We start from the raw sequence: 17012 nt of genomic DNA, 5'->3' as shown, positions 1-17012 counted from the left end.
TTTCCTCCCCCGTATCAGGAGCCTCAGACACCAGGCTCTACCTGGGGAGAAAACAAGCCACCGCAAGGCAGTAATTTCCCTCCTCAAGCTGTGGTCCAGATGCTGCTTCCAGACCGATGTTTCTCCAGAGAGAAACAGCAGACAGGATGCTTCTTGTAAGCTCGTCTTCTTACAAACATAAAGCAAAGTGACTGAGAGAAAGGCAACACCACCGTCATCCCCAGACTGGGAACTGAAGGCCAGACAAGGTAAGCTGTTGTCTGCGGGTTATTTAAGCCTTAACTAGAAAGACAACGGAACAGCTAAGAGCACCTTAATCTTTCTTAGCTGTTGTCTCTATATTAAATATTAACATTTAGGATAGAAACCAACACGGAAATGTGCTAGATAGGATTTTGGGAATCTCAGAGGCTTAATTACTGCAGAATTCATTAAAATAAGCAGTAAAAACCACACTTAGTACAACAGCTTTTAGTGTAAAGTCACTTTGCTCCATCAAATAAGATCTCGTTAATCTAAAATAGATCAGAGAAGCACAACTCTGCCTTTAAGCACCCCCACTCATTTCTATTGCCACTTCACGTGTCATTAAAATAGCAAGGGAAGGAAAATCAGGTAATTCATTTAGGTTTTATTTAAAGTTTCAGTTTTGTTTTTGAAACTGCTGAGCTGACCTCATACATTAAACAAACATGGCACTGTAGGAGAGTTAAACCAAGGCAGTAGGAAGAAAGAGAAAGAAATAATCTAGCTGATTTTAAAATGGTAACGGCCTGTCATATTTTCGGGTTAAACGTGGCACAAAGATGTCTGTCGGCAAGATGGAGTTGGTCCGAAAACAGCAGTTGTTGACTGACAAAGTCTTCATTGTAAATAAGAGCCCAAAGCACAACTGGTGCTGATAAGATCCCAAAGCAGCGCTGAGAGCGAAAAGACGCCATACCAATCCTGCAAGGGAAGAGGGAATGACTTTCTTGTCATCCCAACGCCCGTGTTAAATTTGCTTGCAGTTTCATGTACCGGTCGAATCTGGTGTCTCTCTTCATTTCCCGTCACGACAAGGCTACCTCCTTCACTCTGCTTCCCAGTTTTCTTTTCAGCTGAATGATGTCATTTCTGCAAACCTCTTGGGTTAGCTCCAGCTCTCCTAGCATGTGCTGTAACTCAAAGCTATGTTGCTGCTCCGCAGTCTCCGCTTCGCTCTCCAGCCGCTTTGAGAACCTCTTCATTTCACATGAAAGGTTCCTACTCCTCACTGCTGCCTTTCTTCAGAGGATTTTCTACCTCGCTACACAGCAGGCAGCTGTGACGCTCCCCGGAGTTTCTCAGCAAGCCGTCATGGAACCGAGGTCTTTAACCTTTGCTTCCTTCTGCCCCTGCACCCCGTGGCCCAACTCCGCATCTTCTTCTGTAGCTCTCCTACCACTTTTTGCAGGCATCCATTTTGGCCTGTTTCCGTTCAGTTTTCGGGTACGTTTGCTTTCTTTTGTCACCACTTGCTATTCCCTGCCGAGGCTGGCAGCTGCTTCCCGAATGTCCCATGCTTGATTTGGTGAACTGTCATTAGCAACAAACACTGAGATGAGAGCAGTAATTGTCCATATGGTTGATCTGGTGTGTTTATGAACCAAAAATACATCTACAGGCTTTCCAATACTGTCAAAATACAAAAAAGCCATTGAACAGGCTCATTATTTTATGCTGGGAAGAGGATTTGCGAGTCAGACTTCACCTTTAACAATTTCAACATTGAAGATGTTGGTAACTACTGTGGAAATGGATTGTGCAAACTCTTAATTAGGAATGATGCTCAAACAAGTATTTTTCTTGCATTTTGGTCTGGACCAATTTTATCGTCAAGTAATGATGTCAAACTTTTAAGAAACCAAGTACCTACCTACCAGCCACTTCAGTCTGTCCTTGCATCATACCTTGCTGTAAACATGGCCTACCTATACCAATCTGCAGTATTTTGAGACACAGATGTATTAGGACATTTCCTGAGATATTGGCTAAGAAGTGACTGCCTTTTACGTGCCTCACATCTTTGACCAGGCAAAATTTTTGGCACTTTCTGAAAACCAGACCTCTGAAAAGGGGCATCAAGTTGGAAACAAAACACTGAGGCAACCCCCGTTGCTTCGCAAAATACTGGCTTTTGTCTTGATGCGGTGTTTACTCCCAAGTCTCTTCTCAAGCTCCAAGCAGATCGCTTAAGTCAAGTAAGTGTCTCCATGGAAACTTCCTTTCTCAAAGAGCCTTTCTCAGGAAAGCCATGCACCCCTTTTGTTTAAAAGGAGAATGCAGTTTGGTAGGGGCATAACGTCTGTCCAGAGAAGAGCCTGTAACAACTAATCGGTCAGATTTATGTCCTTTAAAAACATGTCTGTTTAATTAAGACATTCTAGCGATGGCTAAAGGTATGCTATTGCTGCTGCAACTGCACTAGTAAGTCCTTCAGTCTCCCTCCATCTCTGCCCTGGATCTTCTCCCTCAGCATTACAGTCTGCCTTTTTAAAGGTACCCAGGGGTCTTATACCCCTCTCTCATACACAGACTCAGCCCTGGCAGACCCCAAAGCAATCTTTTGTTTAAAGAAAATCGAGGGCTAAATACAAGCCCACATCACTTCTTTAAATACAGGAAGCATCTTGTGGAAGCCATGATTTGCTTCTTAAACAAGATAATCTTCAGAGCATTTTGAAACAGAGACAATAGCATCTCTCTCCAGCAGGCCCTGGATGCTTAGCTAGCTAGCTGCCTTTGTAAGCTGGGGCACTTTATACCATTTCTGTACGTAACTTAGTAGAATTGCTTGAGATGTCTCGATAAGGAAGGAAGAGGAAAAAGAAAGGAAAAAGAAACAGATTTTCAGACTGGCTAGTCAAAGAATTAAATATTTCATGTTCTAATAAAGAGGAGACATTTTAATATTAATAAGCAAATAAATAATTAAAGGCCGTGATTAAAAATAGTTTCAGCTCAGTAGAATCAGATTAATTCATTCAGTATGTAAAACACAAGCTACCAAAAAAGTTCTCTAGATGGAGAGCTTTCTAAGTAGCCTTCAAATCACAGCAGAGTCAGGATGTTCTTAGAAAAATAAGCCACACAGGTTAATTTTTAAGTCAGACAGTCACTATTTAAGACAAGAAAACTGCTTTAAGAGGATATGCAAAGGCTAACACAGGTACTGAAGCTGTGCTGATGCACAGATAGAGAGCGGAGAGAAAAACAGAACAACAAAAACAACTCCTCCTAGTCTCCTAAGCTTAAGGTAATTACAAACCTTTCAAGATTTCCTGAGAACATAAAAACACAACATGTCTGATAACTAGAAATCGGGCCTGATGACACTGCAGCAAGATAACTCCTTCCATATCATCCGTGGGCAAAAAAAAAATAGCCTGGGACAAGATGACACATGTCTACAGTCAGAGTCTTACAGCTTCCCAGTGGAGAAAAAAAAGGCTTTTTGGTATACTCTCTCTCCAGCAGCCATTAGAAACCAGTCACGACCAATTCAAATGGGAAGCACTACCAATGAGACAAAAGTTCATCACTAGATCTGATCCCCCCCCTCAGGCTGGCAGCTTTCACCCAATAAATTTATCCTTGGATGCAAGCTTTGTCAGGGGAAACGCTGAATATTGCAGTAGGACGAAAAATATACACAAAGAGGCAAAGGGTGCAGATTTTGGCAAGGGACATCAAACATCACAGCCTCATGTCAAACAGCAACCACCCTGGAGCTCTGATGTGACTCACAGTCTTCCCCTATTCCTTTGTGCTCCAGGGCGGTCTAAGGTCTCCATCCAGCTGCACGTTAGTCTGCGGCCAGCATTTTCCAGCCCACATTGATGCTAGAATTAGCCCCAGCTATGCTGGCACGTCAGGAGCAAGATGAATTGTAGATTCAAACACTGCTGCCTGGTACAAGCGTACGGTAATAGGAGAGGCCCACAACTTGCTGCAGAACACACATCATGAATGGAACTGACCTGTTCCCAAACACAAGTCCATTTCCCAAAAGGCAAGGTTTCAAATTAGCATTACACACACCACAGAAGCAAGAGATTTTACAGACTTCTTTAGCTGCATCTGCAAGACCAGTGTAGGAGCTGTCACGTATTGCAGAGGGAGTGGGAAAAATATAATTGAATCAATGCCTAGAGGCAGAGAGGAAAAGGCTGATCCACTAGCAGGTCTCAGCAAGAAGCAGGATCGAGTTTCTGTGCAACACAGCTGCTTTGGAGAGGGAGAAGAGATTACTCCAAAACTGGTTTAAACTTTCCCCCATAAATGACCAAAGTGATATGTGTAGAGAGCAGTACAGTCAGATAAAGCAGCTCCCCCAGTTATAATACAATCTTTTATCCAGTTCCTCGGTGTGAAGTTACTCCCTTCAAAGCCTTCAAACTTTGAATCCTGTAGAGCTACAGAAGGGGTAAGAGGCAAGTTTGTATCACTTCACCCATCTCATTCAAGCACCCAGTGACAATGACATTAACAGTAATCCCACCTAACGATTCTTTGGTGACAGTGAATTCTCCAGTCCTCCCACAGCCGCAAGTTCAGAAATGCAGCAGTCATTTTATTAAAAATCAGTATACAGTGTTTATGACAGATCTCTCCTGTAGTTCTGTATTTCCTGTTTTATAGACTACAGCAACCAAAGGATTTAGAGTCAGTAGCATAAAGAAATCAGGTTACTCTTTCATTTCAAAAATTAACACTGTCCCCAGGCTTTCAAGAAAGCAGCGTCTGTGGTCAGTCTCTCTTCCGTTGGACTTGATCTAAGAAACAAGAGTTTTCAATGTAATTTTGCAGGCAAATCTTATCTTTATAAAGATGGTTATTGTGTTTGCTTTATCACACAGGGCAGCAGTCTCTAACAAGCCTCACAGCACTGATACAACAACCTTAAATTGTCTCTGACAATTTCTCCCGTAATTTACCTTCTAGAGTATCAGAAATGCTTAGGAGATCTGTTTAACTAGTCGAGTTGGAACTAGGGTGCGGAGGGTCTGATTCACAAAATTTGGCAGAAAGATCATCCATGAATTAAGCTCTCCAGTGGCTGCAGGAAGCACGCACAAGCTTTCTCCATGCGCTCTCAAAGCATCCAGCAGTGCTGCAAGGGGCCTTCGTATTCCTGCTCTTGTTCCCCCTTTCACTGGCTGCAGCTGTTCAGGTTTCTGCTGGCTGCTTCCTTCCCTCCTCAAGTCATCCAAAGCACAGAGCAGCCTCAGTGGTGTAACAGCAGCTTGGCACAAGCATGAAAAGTCCAGCCAGCAAAAGATTTAATTTATTAAGATAAACATAGTCTAAGGCTCCACATTTATTTTTTAAAAATAAACACAATAAGAAATATGAAAACAAAGTGGCTCTGCTACTTGTAGGTCAGGTTCAGACATTCTCGGAAAGATCTTTTCAACCGTACAAAATGATCTTCCCCTCTCACCCCCACCGAGGGGATGGAAAGACAGTTTGCTACGTAAGATCAGCAATGTCCCTCTTGCGTGCCCAGCAACATTCGGCTAATGCTACCTCTGCCACCCTTCTGGGCAGATCGAAGTCTTAAGAGCACCCCTGCGAAAGAGGAGCGGGAGGGAGGGGGGGGCAAGTAATTTAGTCTTTGAAATGAACATCTAAAAGGCTTGACGTGACGACTATGTTGAACTCCAACACTTTAATGGTTGTTCTTTGCTGCTTCTTTAGCTGCAATAATCAGAGGAGTGAGACTAGATAGAGGCTTTGCAATTTTCAGGAACTGGTGCTAGGAAAGAAAACAAAAAAAGAAAAAAGGTTAAATTGTTCAGAACCTGCCCTACAAGTCAGGTGACCACAACAAAATACTGGCACCTAAACCCATACGAAGTCTAATGACCTACTCTAATCTCAAAGCAGGTGAAACCAAGAAGTTTGTTATCACCACAAACTTTTTGGGCTTGCCTGAACTGATATACACCTTTGCACCCAACACAAGCTAAATTCTTCAATGTTTGCATGCTTTCAAGCAGAATTCAGCAAGTATCCCTGGGGGATTATAAATTCATGCAAAATCTATAATGAAATTCTGTGCTGAAGGAAGGTGTACTGAAAACAATCTGTGCAGCTCAAACAGAAGACACATGACTTCCCGCAGAAATCAGCTGTCTTCTCTGTCATTGTGGATCTGGTGAAAGCACTGCCATGGCCTTCTACACATATTAGAAATTTGCAAAACAGAACTGGATTTTGAGAGAGCAGCAGAGAACCATTCAGTCAGTCTCCCATCCAAGCTGCTCTGTTAAGTAAAACAATACTGATCATCAAGCATACAACACTCTGCACATGCTGTCACAAAGTGCTTCACACAGAACCTAGCGTTTCTTGTTTTGGAGGCAAGTTTTAAAACATGGTATCTGCAACAGAGGAAAAGTTTTCCTGTATCCAGGGTGAGTGGAAAGCTTGTAACACTCCAACCTTGCAGAGGAAGTCAAGGTTGAGGACAAAGAGATTGACACTCAAAACAGCTATCAGATGAGAGTGAAGGCATATATGGCAAGTCCACAGAATGTTGTGAAAACAAAGAACCATGTCCCACAGCCCTTCTGAGCATTAGAAGGGATTCACCACCCAAAGCAGTGTATTTGAATGCAGTTCAGAGATGGGATATCAGAGGCCAAAAGATAAAGGCAGGCAGAAACATTCTGCTCCTTGGAGCGAGAGACCATTTTTGACTGTAACATTACTGCTGTCTCAAATTCTGGAGCTGGAAAATCCAGGACAAAGAGTGATCTCTCAACTGCTGCCATTCTGCCAGTGATTAATGCTAGCTTACAGTCTCAGAAGGCAGCAACACGGTCAAAGCTGAATCCATTAGACAAACTAGCAGAAAGAAAGAAAAGCAACATAGGGAACTGTCTCACAGTTGAGGTATGACAGCACCTGATCACATATTTATTTTACAGAGAGTTGGAGCACATTTTCCACCCCCATGGCAGGTGTGACAGAAGGAACACACAAACACTCCACATCTGTGTCAGTGAAGTCTGGCAGCTTAGGCCTCCACTTTCACCAGGAGTTTAGACAAAAAGACCAGGTTTTCAGTGAAATAACTAAGCATTTTCCCAAGTTCTGTACTGTCACCTCTGCTGTAAGGAGCAGCATCTGGCAAAATGTGGTAACACCACTGAACTGCTCCAGTTATTGCAAAACACGAGAGCTCAAGGAAACTTGGGATCCCTCTACCAGAAGGGAGACAACCAGAACATCCGATAGCTGGAAGTCCTGCTGCTGTCCAAATCAGAAAAAGCATGGCCAGAACATGCCAACACATACAAATGTCAGGTTAAGCTGTGTGAAGAAGCCATGGGAATTAAGGAGCTCAGCGTTTGGCAGGCCTGGGACACTGATTTTTTGAGTTTGGTCACAAAGCATGCTGCACAGCTGCTCTAGGTAACAAGCAGAGCAGAACGAAGGAGTACTCTGATAATGCTTCATTGTGGATTTTGGGTTGTTTGGGAGGAGGGGGGGGAGCAAATTACCTTAGCTGTGCTTGTGCCTTCAGATAATGCAGTATTAAAGACCCCAAAGTTGTTCTCCCCATAAGCTGGCCTCACTCTGAAATGCTCGATTCAGCCCTACTCCCCAGCATTTACCTGCAGCAGTTCTTTTGCAGAACCTCTCTTTTCCACATCCATTTCAAGACAGCGGTTTAGGAAATCTCGGAATATGGGTGAAAGCTTTTCTGGATTCTGCAGTTCTGGAGTCCCATTAGTAGCAATGAGATACAAGGCCTAAAGCAAAACAAGCACCAAAGGAACAGGAGGTTATGAGGGTAAGACTCCATCTCCAAATTACAAAGACACCCACTTCTCCTCTCCCTCCCCGCAATTCAATGAAGAAAAAAAACTTATCAGGGTGACTATTCAATGCTTAAGTTTCAGCAAACAGAATAGCTGCCTGCCCTATTTTTATGTGGATGGGATCCAATCCTTTATTGTTTTACCCTTGTAATCTGGGTTTGGATCCTGCAGTCATCTCGAGGGATTAGGAGGACAAAAACAACATTCCAGACTGTGTTTACATAGGGAAGTTAACTGGCACAGCTCTACCAGTCTTAGTCTCCGGCAAAAACTATATCCTCATGGGAAAGGTACTCCTGAATAAATACGAGATTTAGTTCTGTCAGTACTTTCCCTGAGTGGGCAAGGCCTAAAAGCTTAGTCCTGTAAAACGCGATTGGCCTCTTGGAAGATGTTCAGCAGATCCTTAAGCAGCATTTATCATCCTGTAGAAACAAGTAGTTTTAATACTGCTCAGTGATGAAGCATCATCCTCTCACACACACGCAGAGTCAAGAAACCGAAGAGTTCACCCACTTCAGAATTTCATGCAAGCGAGAAACTTCCTGGATGGATTTTTAAAAGGAAAAGGAATTAATATGCAGGCCTTTTGAGCACACCACTCAGATGGCTCCCATGGGAGCTGGGAACTGGAGCAAGTTGAGTTAAATGAGGCCAAAGCACCGAGTTACTTAACCATCCTCATTTAACTCAACACTCAATTTCTTTCTTTTCACTCTACTTTGCTGCCACTCCTCTCTCCCCAAATCACTTCCAGTGCAAGAGATGGAGACAAAAGTTAAACAACATTCATCTAACCCCCCTCATCCTGTTTAGCTGATGAAAAAGCCATCATCCTGGCTTGTGTTAGGACCAGCTACATCCCTACTGACGGGATCTCTCCTTTGTTGTTTAGGTTTTCATGAAAGGGAAGGTATCAGTGGGGTTAAACGCTGTTTAAAGACTTACTGCACTTTGAGCTTTATTTGGAGCATATGAGGAAGAACTGGAGGTACTCCTCCCTTTTCCCTGACAATCCACCAGTAGGAAAAAGCCAGTTTTACAGAAAAGTGACAGATGCCCTTTTTTTAGAACTCAAGGACAACTCTCTTCCCCGCTCACAGGGCCCAAAGCTTCGAGAAGCCAGCTGCTTGGTGCCATAAGGTGCTTTTGCTGCCTCTATCAGCCTCTCCAGCAAGTGGAAAAACATGAGCGCACATGATTTAACTCCTAAGAGCCTACCAGAGAGTCTGCATCAGCATACGTTACACCTCAGAGGACAAAACAGCTACTTCAGCGTAGGAAGAACCCACACCTCTGCTCTCTAGGACCAACTAGGGCTTTTAACCAAAATGAATCTTCTGACTGCAACGTTTAAGGAGATAGGGAACGTGGGGAAACCACATGGGAGGATTCACCTGCCTCGTTTTTAGCCTTGTTTAGTTGGAAGGGTCAGTGAAGACTTAAGGCACAAAAGGCTTACTCTCAGGGGGTTCTCATTGAGGTAGGGGGGCTCTCCTTCGATCATCTCAATGGCCATGATCCCCAGCGACCAGATATCCACTTTGGGCCCATATGCCTTCCGGGTCACCACTTCAGGCGCCATCCAGTATGGAGTTCCCACCATGGTGCTGCGCTTGCTCTGCTCAGGAGTGATCTGGGCACAGAAGCCGAAGTCAGCTGGAAAATTAAAGGAGGAGAAGAAACAGACTTAGAAATCAGCAAGTTTCTCCCAAAACAACACTTACTGATGCCACAGCTGTAGGACAAGCTAGCATGCTGCACTGTTTGGTACGTTGCTGCTGCTGCAACTCTGAAAGGAAGGGTGGTTTTGTGGCTACACAGAAGATGGTGTTGAGAATAAGTTTCGAAATGTGACTCATTGAGGCCATCAGGATCAGAGAGGTGCTGACTTGTCCATGTGAACGATGGGGATCTGTAAATAGCCTTATATGGATGTTGAGAAACTTGGCCGTGCTTGCAATGTCAGGCAGTTGTAATATACTACACAACATACAGCCTAAAAAGTGTTCTGGGGTATGTAAAAACAGAAATCAATGCACAGTTTGATCTAGATAACAAAAACTCCACTGTTTTGCCTGGTAATATTTTTGGTCTCAGAAATATTACTTCCTCAGTCGGTATAGCATCCCTCAAACAGGATTTGCTTTACAGAGCAAACCCTACATTCAAAAGAAATTTAATGTACCTAAATCTATATTGATTATTTTAAGTAGACAGAAAGATGTAGAGCCTCTGCATGAAGATTGCTGGGCCCTATGTTTTAGTTGTATTTGACTTGCCAAAAGAAAACTAATTCTGTTCTTGTGAGGCCAGCAGAGTCCACACAGCAAGACGCAGTGCCCAGCCTGACCCCCTATGGCACTACAGGTTTAATTTTAGCCAGAACGAAGAAAATTAAGCTGATCCCCAACTGAGTTTTCATCAAGGGTAACAACTAGGAAAGGTACATATGGTTCATAAACAGAGCAAATTTCAAGCAGAGCCAATAAGAAACTCATGTCCGGAAGGTTACTGCATCATATCCACAGGGAGTTTTCCAACTTTAAACTACGGCCAGGTACCTGCATATTGTGTGCAGAGAAGTTACTCCATAATGAACAAAGCACTTTGGCCCTGATCAGCTATTCATCGCCCAACACGCCAGAGATCTGACTGTACCTAAGTGCAGCTTTATTCTAAAAAGCAATTATGTGCAAAAAAGCACCTTCTTACTCAGCATATTTGCACTGTGTGAATTTTGAGTCATATCTGCTGTCGCTGCTGACAAAAATAGATTTATTTATGCCGACTGGCTGCTAGCCAACAGAACTGTCAGAGAGAGAAAGGGAGCACAGTCCTGTTAAAGCTATAGGTGGAAGATAATCGTTCAGTGGTTTCCAGACTTATCTCTGAATAAGCAACCTCAAGTGTAACAGTTACCCTAGCACCAGAGGGGCAGAACAGTCTCAAGGTCTTCATTACTGCTGATAACACAGGAGGGAAAGAACGTAAGAGACCAGTCTGGGCTTGGAGTTGTTAGATTTAATATTTTCTAGTTACACTACATTTTCTAGTTGTATTTTCTAGTTTTGAACTCCATCCCCCTCCAGGCACTGGCAGTCTTTTCCACACTAAAGAGAGAGCTCACAAATATGACCTGTGACCCTACATCTTCAAACTCAGCTTTCTAGACTGGAGTGACAGTAAATTTCTGTTATTTTAGTCAACAAAAACAGATGGCCTAAAGCAAAATGAACCCCAAACCTCATTTCAAGTCTGGTATCAATTCACAGGGATTTATGCTTGCCAATATCCGTTAAAACAGATGTCACAGAAATTCTTACAGGAGCATTTCTGCAGTCTCCCCATCGCCACAATATCAAGCACCTCAAGCACCCATCTGCCCCATAGGCCTGGCTCTAAGCAGGTAACAGGACTGTTAGTTCCTGGGTTGATAATTAAAGTCATCAACAGCGCCGTTCCCCGCATACTTAGTTTGACAGAGCCATCCATTCCCAGCAGGATGTTGTCACTCTTGATGTCTCTGTGAATAACTTGGTTTGAATGGAGAAATTCCAGAGCCTGGAGACACTGGAGGGGGAAAAGAAAAAGTTATTCTTATTGTGCATGAAGTTATTCACCTGCCATGATTAGCCAGCTAATGGACTCCAACGACAGGCATTTTCAGTAGCGAGGGCTCATTTTCTTAGAGGCTTTCCTAGATCCACACGTTATGTGCAGGGCTACACAGAGATATCCCACCGGGATCATCTGGTCCTAGGAGGGCAGATTAGTCCCAAAATCTCTGGAGAATGGGTGTAACCAACAGGATCCCAACCCCATTTGGCACTGCAGTCCTCACTCTAGGGTGTATCAGGGTAGGCTGTAATATCCCAAATTAAATCTGTCCTACGAAAAATACAGCTTCTGTAATTTAACAGTAAGGTAGCTATCCATGTGGAGCCAGTAACACGTCGTGGAAAGCCCACGTCCCCTTCCTGATCACAGGTCTCTCCGAGGGCGAGCACAGCTTTACCTCCCGGCACACTGCTGCGATTTGTCCTTCGTCCATGCAGGTCTCTGTCACAACATCTGTTAGGGAGCCTCCTGCCAAGTACTCCATGACTACCCACAGCTCTTCTCCTACAAGATAACTAAGAGCCAAAAACAGATTTTAAAATAAGCAAGTATCTGCATGCCCCCATTTGCCTAGTCAGAATGCACCGGGTTTTAAAGCTATTCTAGAAGTGCAGAGAAGCCATGAGGCTTGAATAGCACGTTTAACAGTACTCGGGCACCAGGGACCGGTGATACTCTGTACGTTGGGGGATCAGATCACAACCTGACAGAACAGAGGGAAGGGTGGGTGCAGTGGGTTGGGGACAGAGCAGGAAAGAGGTAACGGGAGAGCTGGCTCCAAGTTTCTCAGCCCTAACAGCAAGGCTGAATTCTTCTGCCATTCAAAAAGCCTGGGCTATGATGGAGACCTGAGCTTGCAATTCCTGCTGGGACAGAAGGGGAAGAGCTACTACAGGGAAGGAGTCTGAGTGCACAGCCCCAGACACACAGCATGGCTTTTGAGGACTCCTGCATCGGAAGAGGTGGCTGTGGGTTGGGGGCTGCCTTCTTACCACTGGCATCCTGCTGCCCGAAGCAACTGAGCATCACATGTATGAAAATTCCATCAATTCTTTTTATGTTACCAAACTAGCTTGGGATTTTGTCCAAAAAAATCAAAACCATTTATAAGGGCAAATGCAACATCCCGATGGATTTAATAGCAATTCTACAGATGAAAAAAAAAAACAGGAAAGTCCAGAAGAGCAAGTCTTGTCCAAAAAGGCCCAGAGGAAGACAAGCAAGTTTTCTCAGTCAGTTGGGATGCTCTTCCTCTCTGCTGGGAGTGCATGTGTGTCTCTGTCTAGAAGCAGAGACTTTGGGATGAAGGCCCCAGCATTAGCTCGCATAACATGAAGAAAAATCGCCAACTGTCTCTGCCTTTTTGGGCCCATCTACAAAACCATCAGTGCAATATTCCACTGCAGATACATCAGTATGAGATGTTCCTGAAGGAAGGGACCATCAGCTTGAAAACTATAACACACATCATCTCAGCCTATCCCCCCGTTTTCAAAGGTCAGCAGACAGGTGAGCCAAGAGAGAAAGCAGAGAGCCAAATTGGAAGCTTCTGCTGACATTAGAGTTCATGAAGCAGCCATTTGCTTTGCTCAGAAACACTGATCCTGTTGAACAGCGATTTTGCTAGGAGCCAAAACCAAAAAGGACAGGTTCTAGGGAACAATTAGCTTGAGAGTAACTGCGAAGGAGCAGGAGGTTATGAAGCCTGACCTGGCCTGAAAAGCAGAGAGAGATGACTGCGACATTGCAGCACTCAGCAGTAGGGTGGGCTTTTGCCCCAAAACCACACAGCCAACACCAGAGCTGATGAAGAAAAAAAAAACCACCACCAACAACAAAAAAAACTAGATTAAGAACTGTGGTCTGAGCTGGGCCTGGATGACAGAAATATTACAGTTACGGATAGCTTTTAAAATTAGAGACAAAGATGTTATCTCAGTTTGGTGATGCTAAAGACTGTGTAGAGGTGATGTCTAAAGTTTCTTTCAGGATACAGAACCCAAGGACACAGGGCTCTCAGAGCAAACAGGTCTCCAGCCGCAATGCATGCTTCCCTTCACTGCCACTGGCACCCTCTGCAGCCCAAATCTTCTTGGCTGCAAGGATGGGGGAAGAACAGGGTCCCTATTCCTGTGTGACAATCCCAGGCTGCACACACTAGGAGCAAGATCTCTGTGCAGCCAAAAGGGAGGGAGCAAGCCAAGAGTCACACTGTGAACCAAAGCTGTGCCATGAACAGCCGAACACGCGTGCCAAGACCCAGGTACCTCAATAACCGATAGATCTGACACAGCATGCAGGGAGGTGGAATTAACGGTGGCCCCCTGCCAGCTCTTGCTGAGCAGATGTAATTTCAGGGGGTAGGGTGGTGCCGTTTCTGGGATCTTCTCAGTCTCCCACCACAGCAGAGGCCGGTTTTAGTCACTGAACTGCCCACCGTAAGGCATGCCTCAAAAGCACTCCGTGAGCGGTTCCTGAGGCCTGGCCAGGAGTCACTATACCTACATCCTTGCTCCCCATGTGACATCAGGCACGTTGTGGTGTCACGCTTTGTTACACACAGTCGCCTTCTAAAACAAGGCTGGCAATAAAAGCAAGTTGATGAAAGTCTTGGAGGAAGGGGGTGGCCTACAGGTTTCTCCTCATCCATCTGCAAGGGTAGTCCCTGCTCCTCTAAGGTTATTACCTAGCTTCCACTTAAATACCTTAGGAAGGTGTCCCCCAACTGCCAATCCCTTCCCATTAGAAACACACACCAGTCAGTCATAATCCTAAACCTTGTTTATGGATAAACCCATTTAAAAAAACATAAAATTTTGGTTTGCTCAGGAAAGCAAGAACATTCATTACAGATTTCTGCAGCAATGACACCACTCCAACACCATCACGTACACAGGAAGTTAGTCTTGAAAGAAATCAGTGTTTTCTTTTAGCATTACTGTGTCATACTACTTCAGTTTTATACATTGATTTTCCAACTCTGCTTCAGTTTAGGGTTGCGGGAGAAGGGGAGTGTGATTCCATAATAGTGGCTACCATTTAAAGTGAGGATTTGTGGGCTTTATTACATGAAGGACAGCTCTTTAGGAAGAAACCAAAGGCAGATCTTTGCTTTGCCTAACGCTCAGCATGTAACCTTCAGATGCCTGAACTGAGAAGCAGGTCTCTGAGCCCTCTTTCACACAGTGGGAAAGAAACAGGCACCTCCAGAAGGCAAATCTGCCTAAATAGTTGCTTGCTGCACAGGAAGACCGGTGTCACTGTCTTCAGAGCTGCATGTTCCTAAATTCAGCTCCTAAGTATAGCTGAGTTAGGGCATGTCGCTGTCTTAAGCTTCACATCATACCTTGGTGCAACAGCGGCCCCTTATACTGCAGCAGAAAACCTGGCTGAAGCATAAATGCAGTTTCAGCATAGCAATGTTTGGGGGATACCAAACCAGTGGGATCTTTTAACTGTCAGGAAGTCAGGTCAAAGAGGATAAAGCACTGAAAACTCTTGCATAAAGAGAGGACCTGAGGTAGAGAAAGGCCAGAGGTCTGGTCTGTAGAGCTGATAAAGATCTTGCAGCTCCTATCAGGTACTTGCAAGGAGACGCACTGTCAAGAACAGAGCCACAGGAAAAGAACTCAAGTCCCACAGCGGCAGCTGCACCCTTCTTCATACTGCCTTCTGCGGCAAGAATGGGGTGAAGCCAGCAAGTGGCGTTCAAATATCAGCTTCTTTCAGCACTCGGGAAAGAAGCAGGCCCCTTAGACCAGGCAGGAGGGACGCGGCTCCCCAGCAACAGGATCCTGCAGTTGCAAAGCTGAAGCGGCACAATAGGCTCAAGAATCCTCATGCTTGTCCTGGGAGTTGCTCTGTCCATTTACAGCACTCTAACAAAAACTAATCCCTCCAAAAAGGATTAGTGAGAGAAAGGCGAGGACAAAAGCAGCAGCTCCTGTTGCTGGAAGATTAAACAAGAAAGCAGGATGTGCAGCTACCCTACAGCTAAGATGTACTGGCTAGACAAGGCAAGCGCATGTACATGGAGATGCTCTAACAGGAGAGTAAGTGTCTCTAAAATAGCTATGTCAAAAGGAAGTCTCTAATCAGCCAGGAGAAATACAGGGTTTCAACCCATATGCACTATTTAAGTGTTCTTTTCTATTTGTTTCATTTTACACAAGTAAAATGAAATATTTTACATATCTTTCTGCCTCTTCGTAAGAAGAGGGTGTCTGCCCAGCATCGTTCCTGTGCACACACACGCCTTCCACAAATAATTTCATGGGCAGATTTCCCATCCCTTCAACAAAGTAGCTCTTTACAACTATGCACATAGGACACAGCATCATTTGAATTCATCATCAGAATTGATGCTGGAGCATATAAGTAGCATTTATTTTGGCTAAGACATCAAAACAAGCCTGTTAAAGGAAAAGCTGAAAAAGATGTTGGTACACATGCAGAGTAAACAAGCGTCCAAATATTCTCTCAAACTTCCAAAAGAGATTCTAGGCCACATCCCTCCATAGCATCTTCAAAAATAAAATGAGCTGCCAAGATTAAATTCTGCAGCTCAGCCTATCGAGACGCTGTTTTACCCTACAATAAGCTAAACCTATAGTTCATCAAGACTGCTGGATTCTGACACAAGTGCAGCAGACTGGAAATCCTGCTGCAGCTTCACTGGAACTAAATACTGTATCTTCAGTGTGAGCGAATGATTCAGCCTTGACACAATGCATCAGTGTTACACTGATGCTGAATACAAGTCACCGTACAATGCTGCTGCCTGTTCAGCTTTTACTACTCCCCAGATTTCGGTGCTGACAGCTTGTGACTGTTTCCTAGAATTCAAACAGGGGATATACAAGCAGTTCTTGAACTTCCAAAGGCAGCTCCCTACCCCCGGCGAAGCACGTTTACCAGTAGCTCCTTCTGAAGCAACCAGTCTGTAAACAGCTGACGATGGCAGCACTGCCACCATCGCCCTTATGTACAGTATCAACATCCTGTGTGGAGGAACGGGACAGTTTTCACCCCTCTCATAGCCATGTTTGTTTGCAGACTTAAATATTTTACTGCCTTAAACTATGTAGCAATCACAGTGTTCAGGGCTGCACTCCTGGTCAGGAGGACTATGCAAATTTACTTTAAAAAGAGCTTACACTCTGCAGCTGGGCTGACTACTACCAGCATACATTTAACAGCCAGAGTGCTGCTTTTTTCTGTTCTGTTATTGTCCTGATCCAAGGGACAACAGCTCAGGAACAAGAAGAGCAGGTCTGTACATACATAACCTACCAAGTGCAGTTCTGCAGTGAGGAGAAGAGGGGATTCAAGGGGGAGTCTTCTCATATGGACACAACGTGTCCAAGGCTGAGCAGGAGTGCCACAGCATGTATGTGGCTGTGCAAAGCCCAGCTCTGAGTAAGGAATAATCCTGTTCCCTGCGTCTTCCAAAGGGTTTTTATGTACTACTTACTGTGCCAGATCTCTGATCACAGACCTGCAATTGAATCTCTTCCCTAGGAATGAGTTACCAGGAGC

General features: G+C 44.5%; 1 protein-coding gene across 7 annotated transcripts in view; it reads right to left on the bottom strand.

Annotated features, from left to right (window-relative positions):
* Positions 1-611: 611 nt before the first annotated feature.
* The window catches only part of PAK1 (p21 (RAC1) activated kinase 1), a 79258-nt gene continuing 62857 nt past the window's right edge, over positions 612-17012 (bottom strand). For all 7 annotated transcript variants that reach the window (XM_026097904.2, XM_064505204.1, XM_026097903.2 and 4 more), the window contains 5 exons: positions 11872-11989; positions 11327-11426; positions 9316-9512; positions 7647-7784; positions 612-5779 (listed from right to left, as the gene is read on the bottom strand). In XM_026097904.2, coding sequence (XP_025953689.1) covers positions 5693-5779; positions 7647-7784; positions 9316-9512; positions 11327-11426; positions 11872-11989 — 640 coding nt within the window. In that variant the 3' untranslated portion in view covers positions 612-5692. The remainder of the gene's footprint in view (positions 5780-7646; positions 7785-9315; positions 9513-11326; positions 11427-11871; positions 11990-17012) is intronic.

The sequence above is a fragment of the Dromaius novaehollandiae genome, chromosome 1 (assembly GCF_036370855.1).
Source record: "Dromaius novaehollandiae isolate bDroNov1 chromosome 1, bDroNov1.hap1, whole genome shotgun sequence".
Lineage (NCBI taxonomy): Eukaryota > Metazoa > Chordata > Aves > Casuariiformes > Dromaiidae > Dromaius > Dromaius novaehollandiae.
Note: the sequence above shows the minus strand (reverse complement) of the source record. Positions and strands in the feature narration are given on the sequence as shown.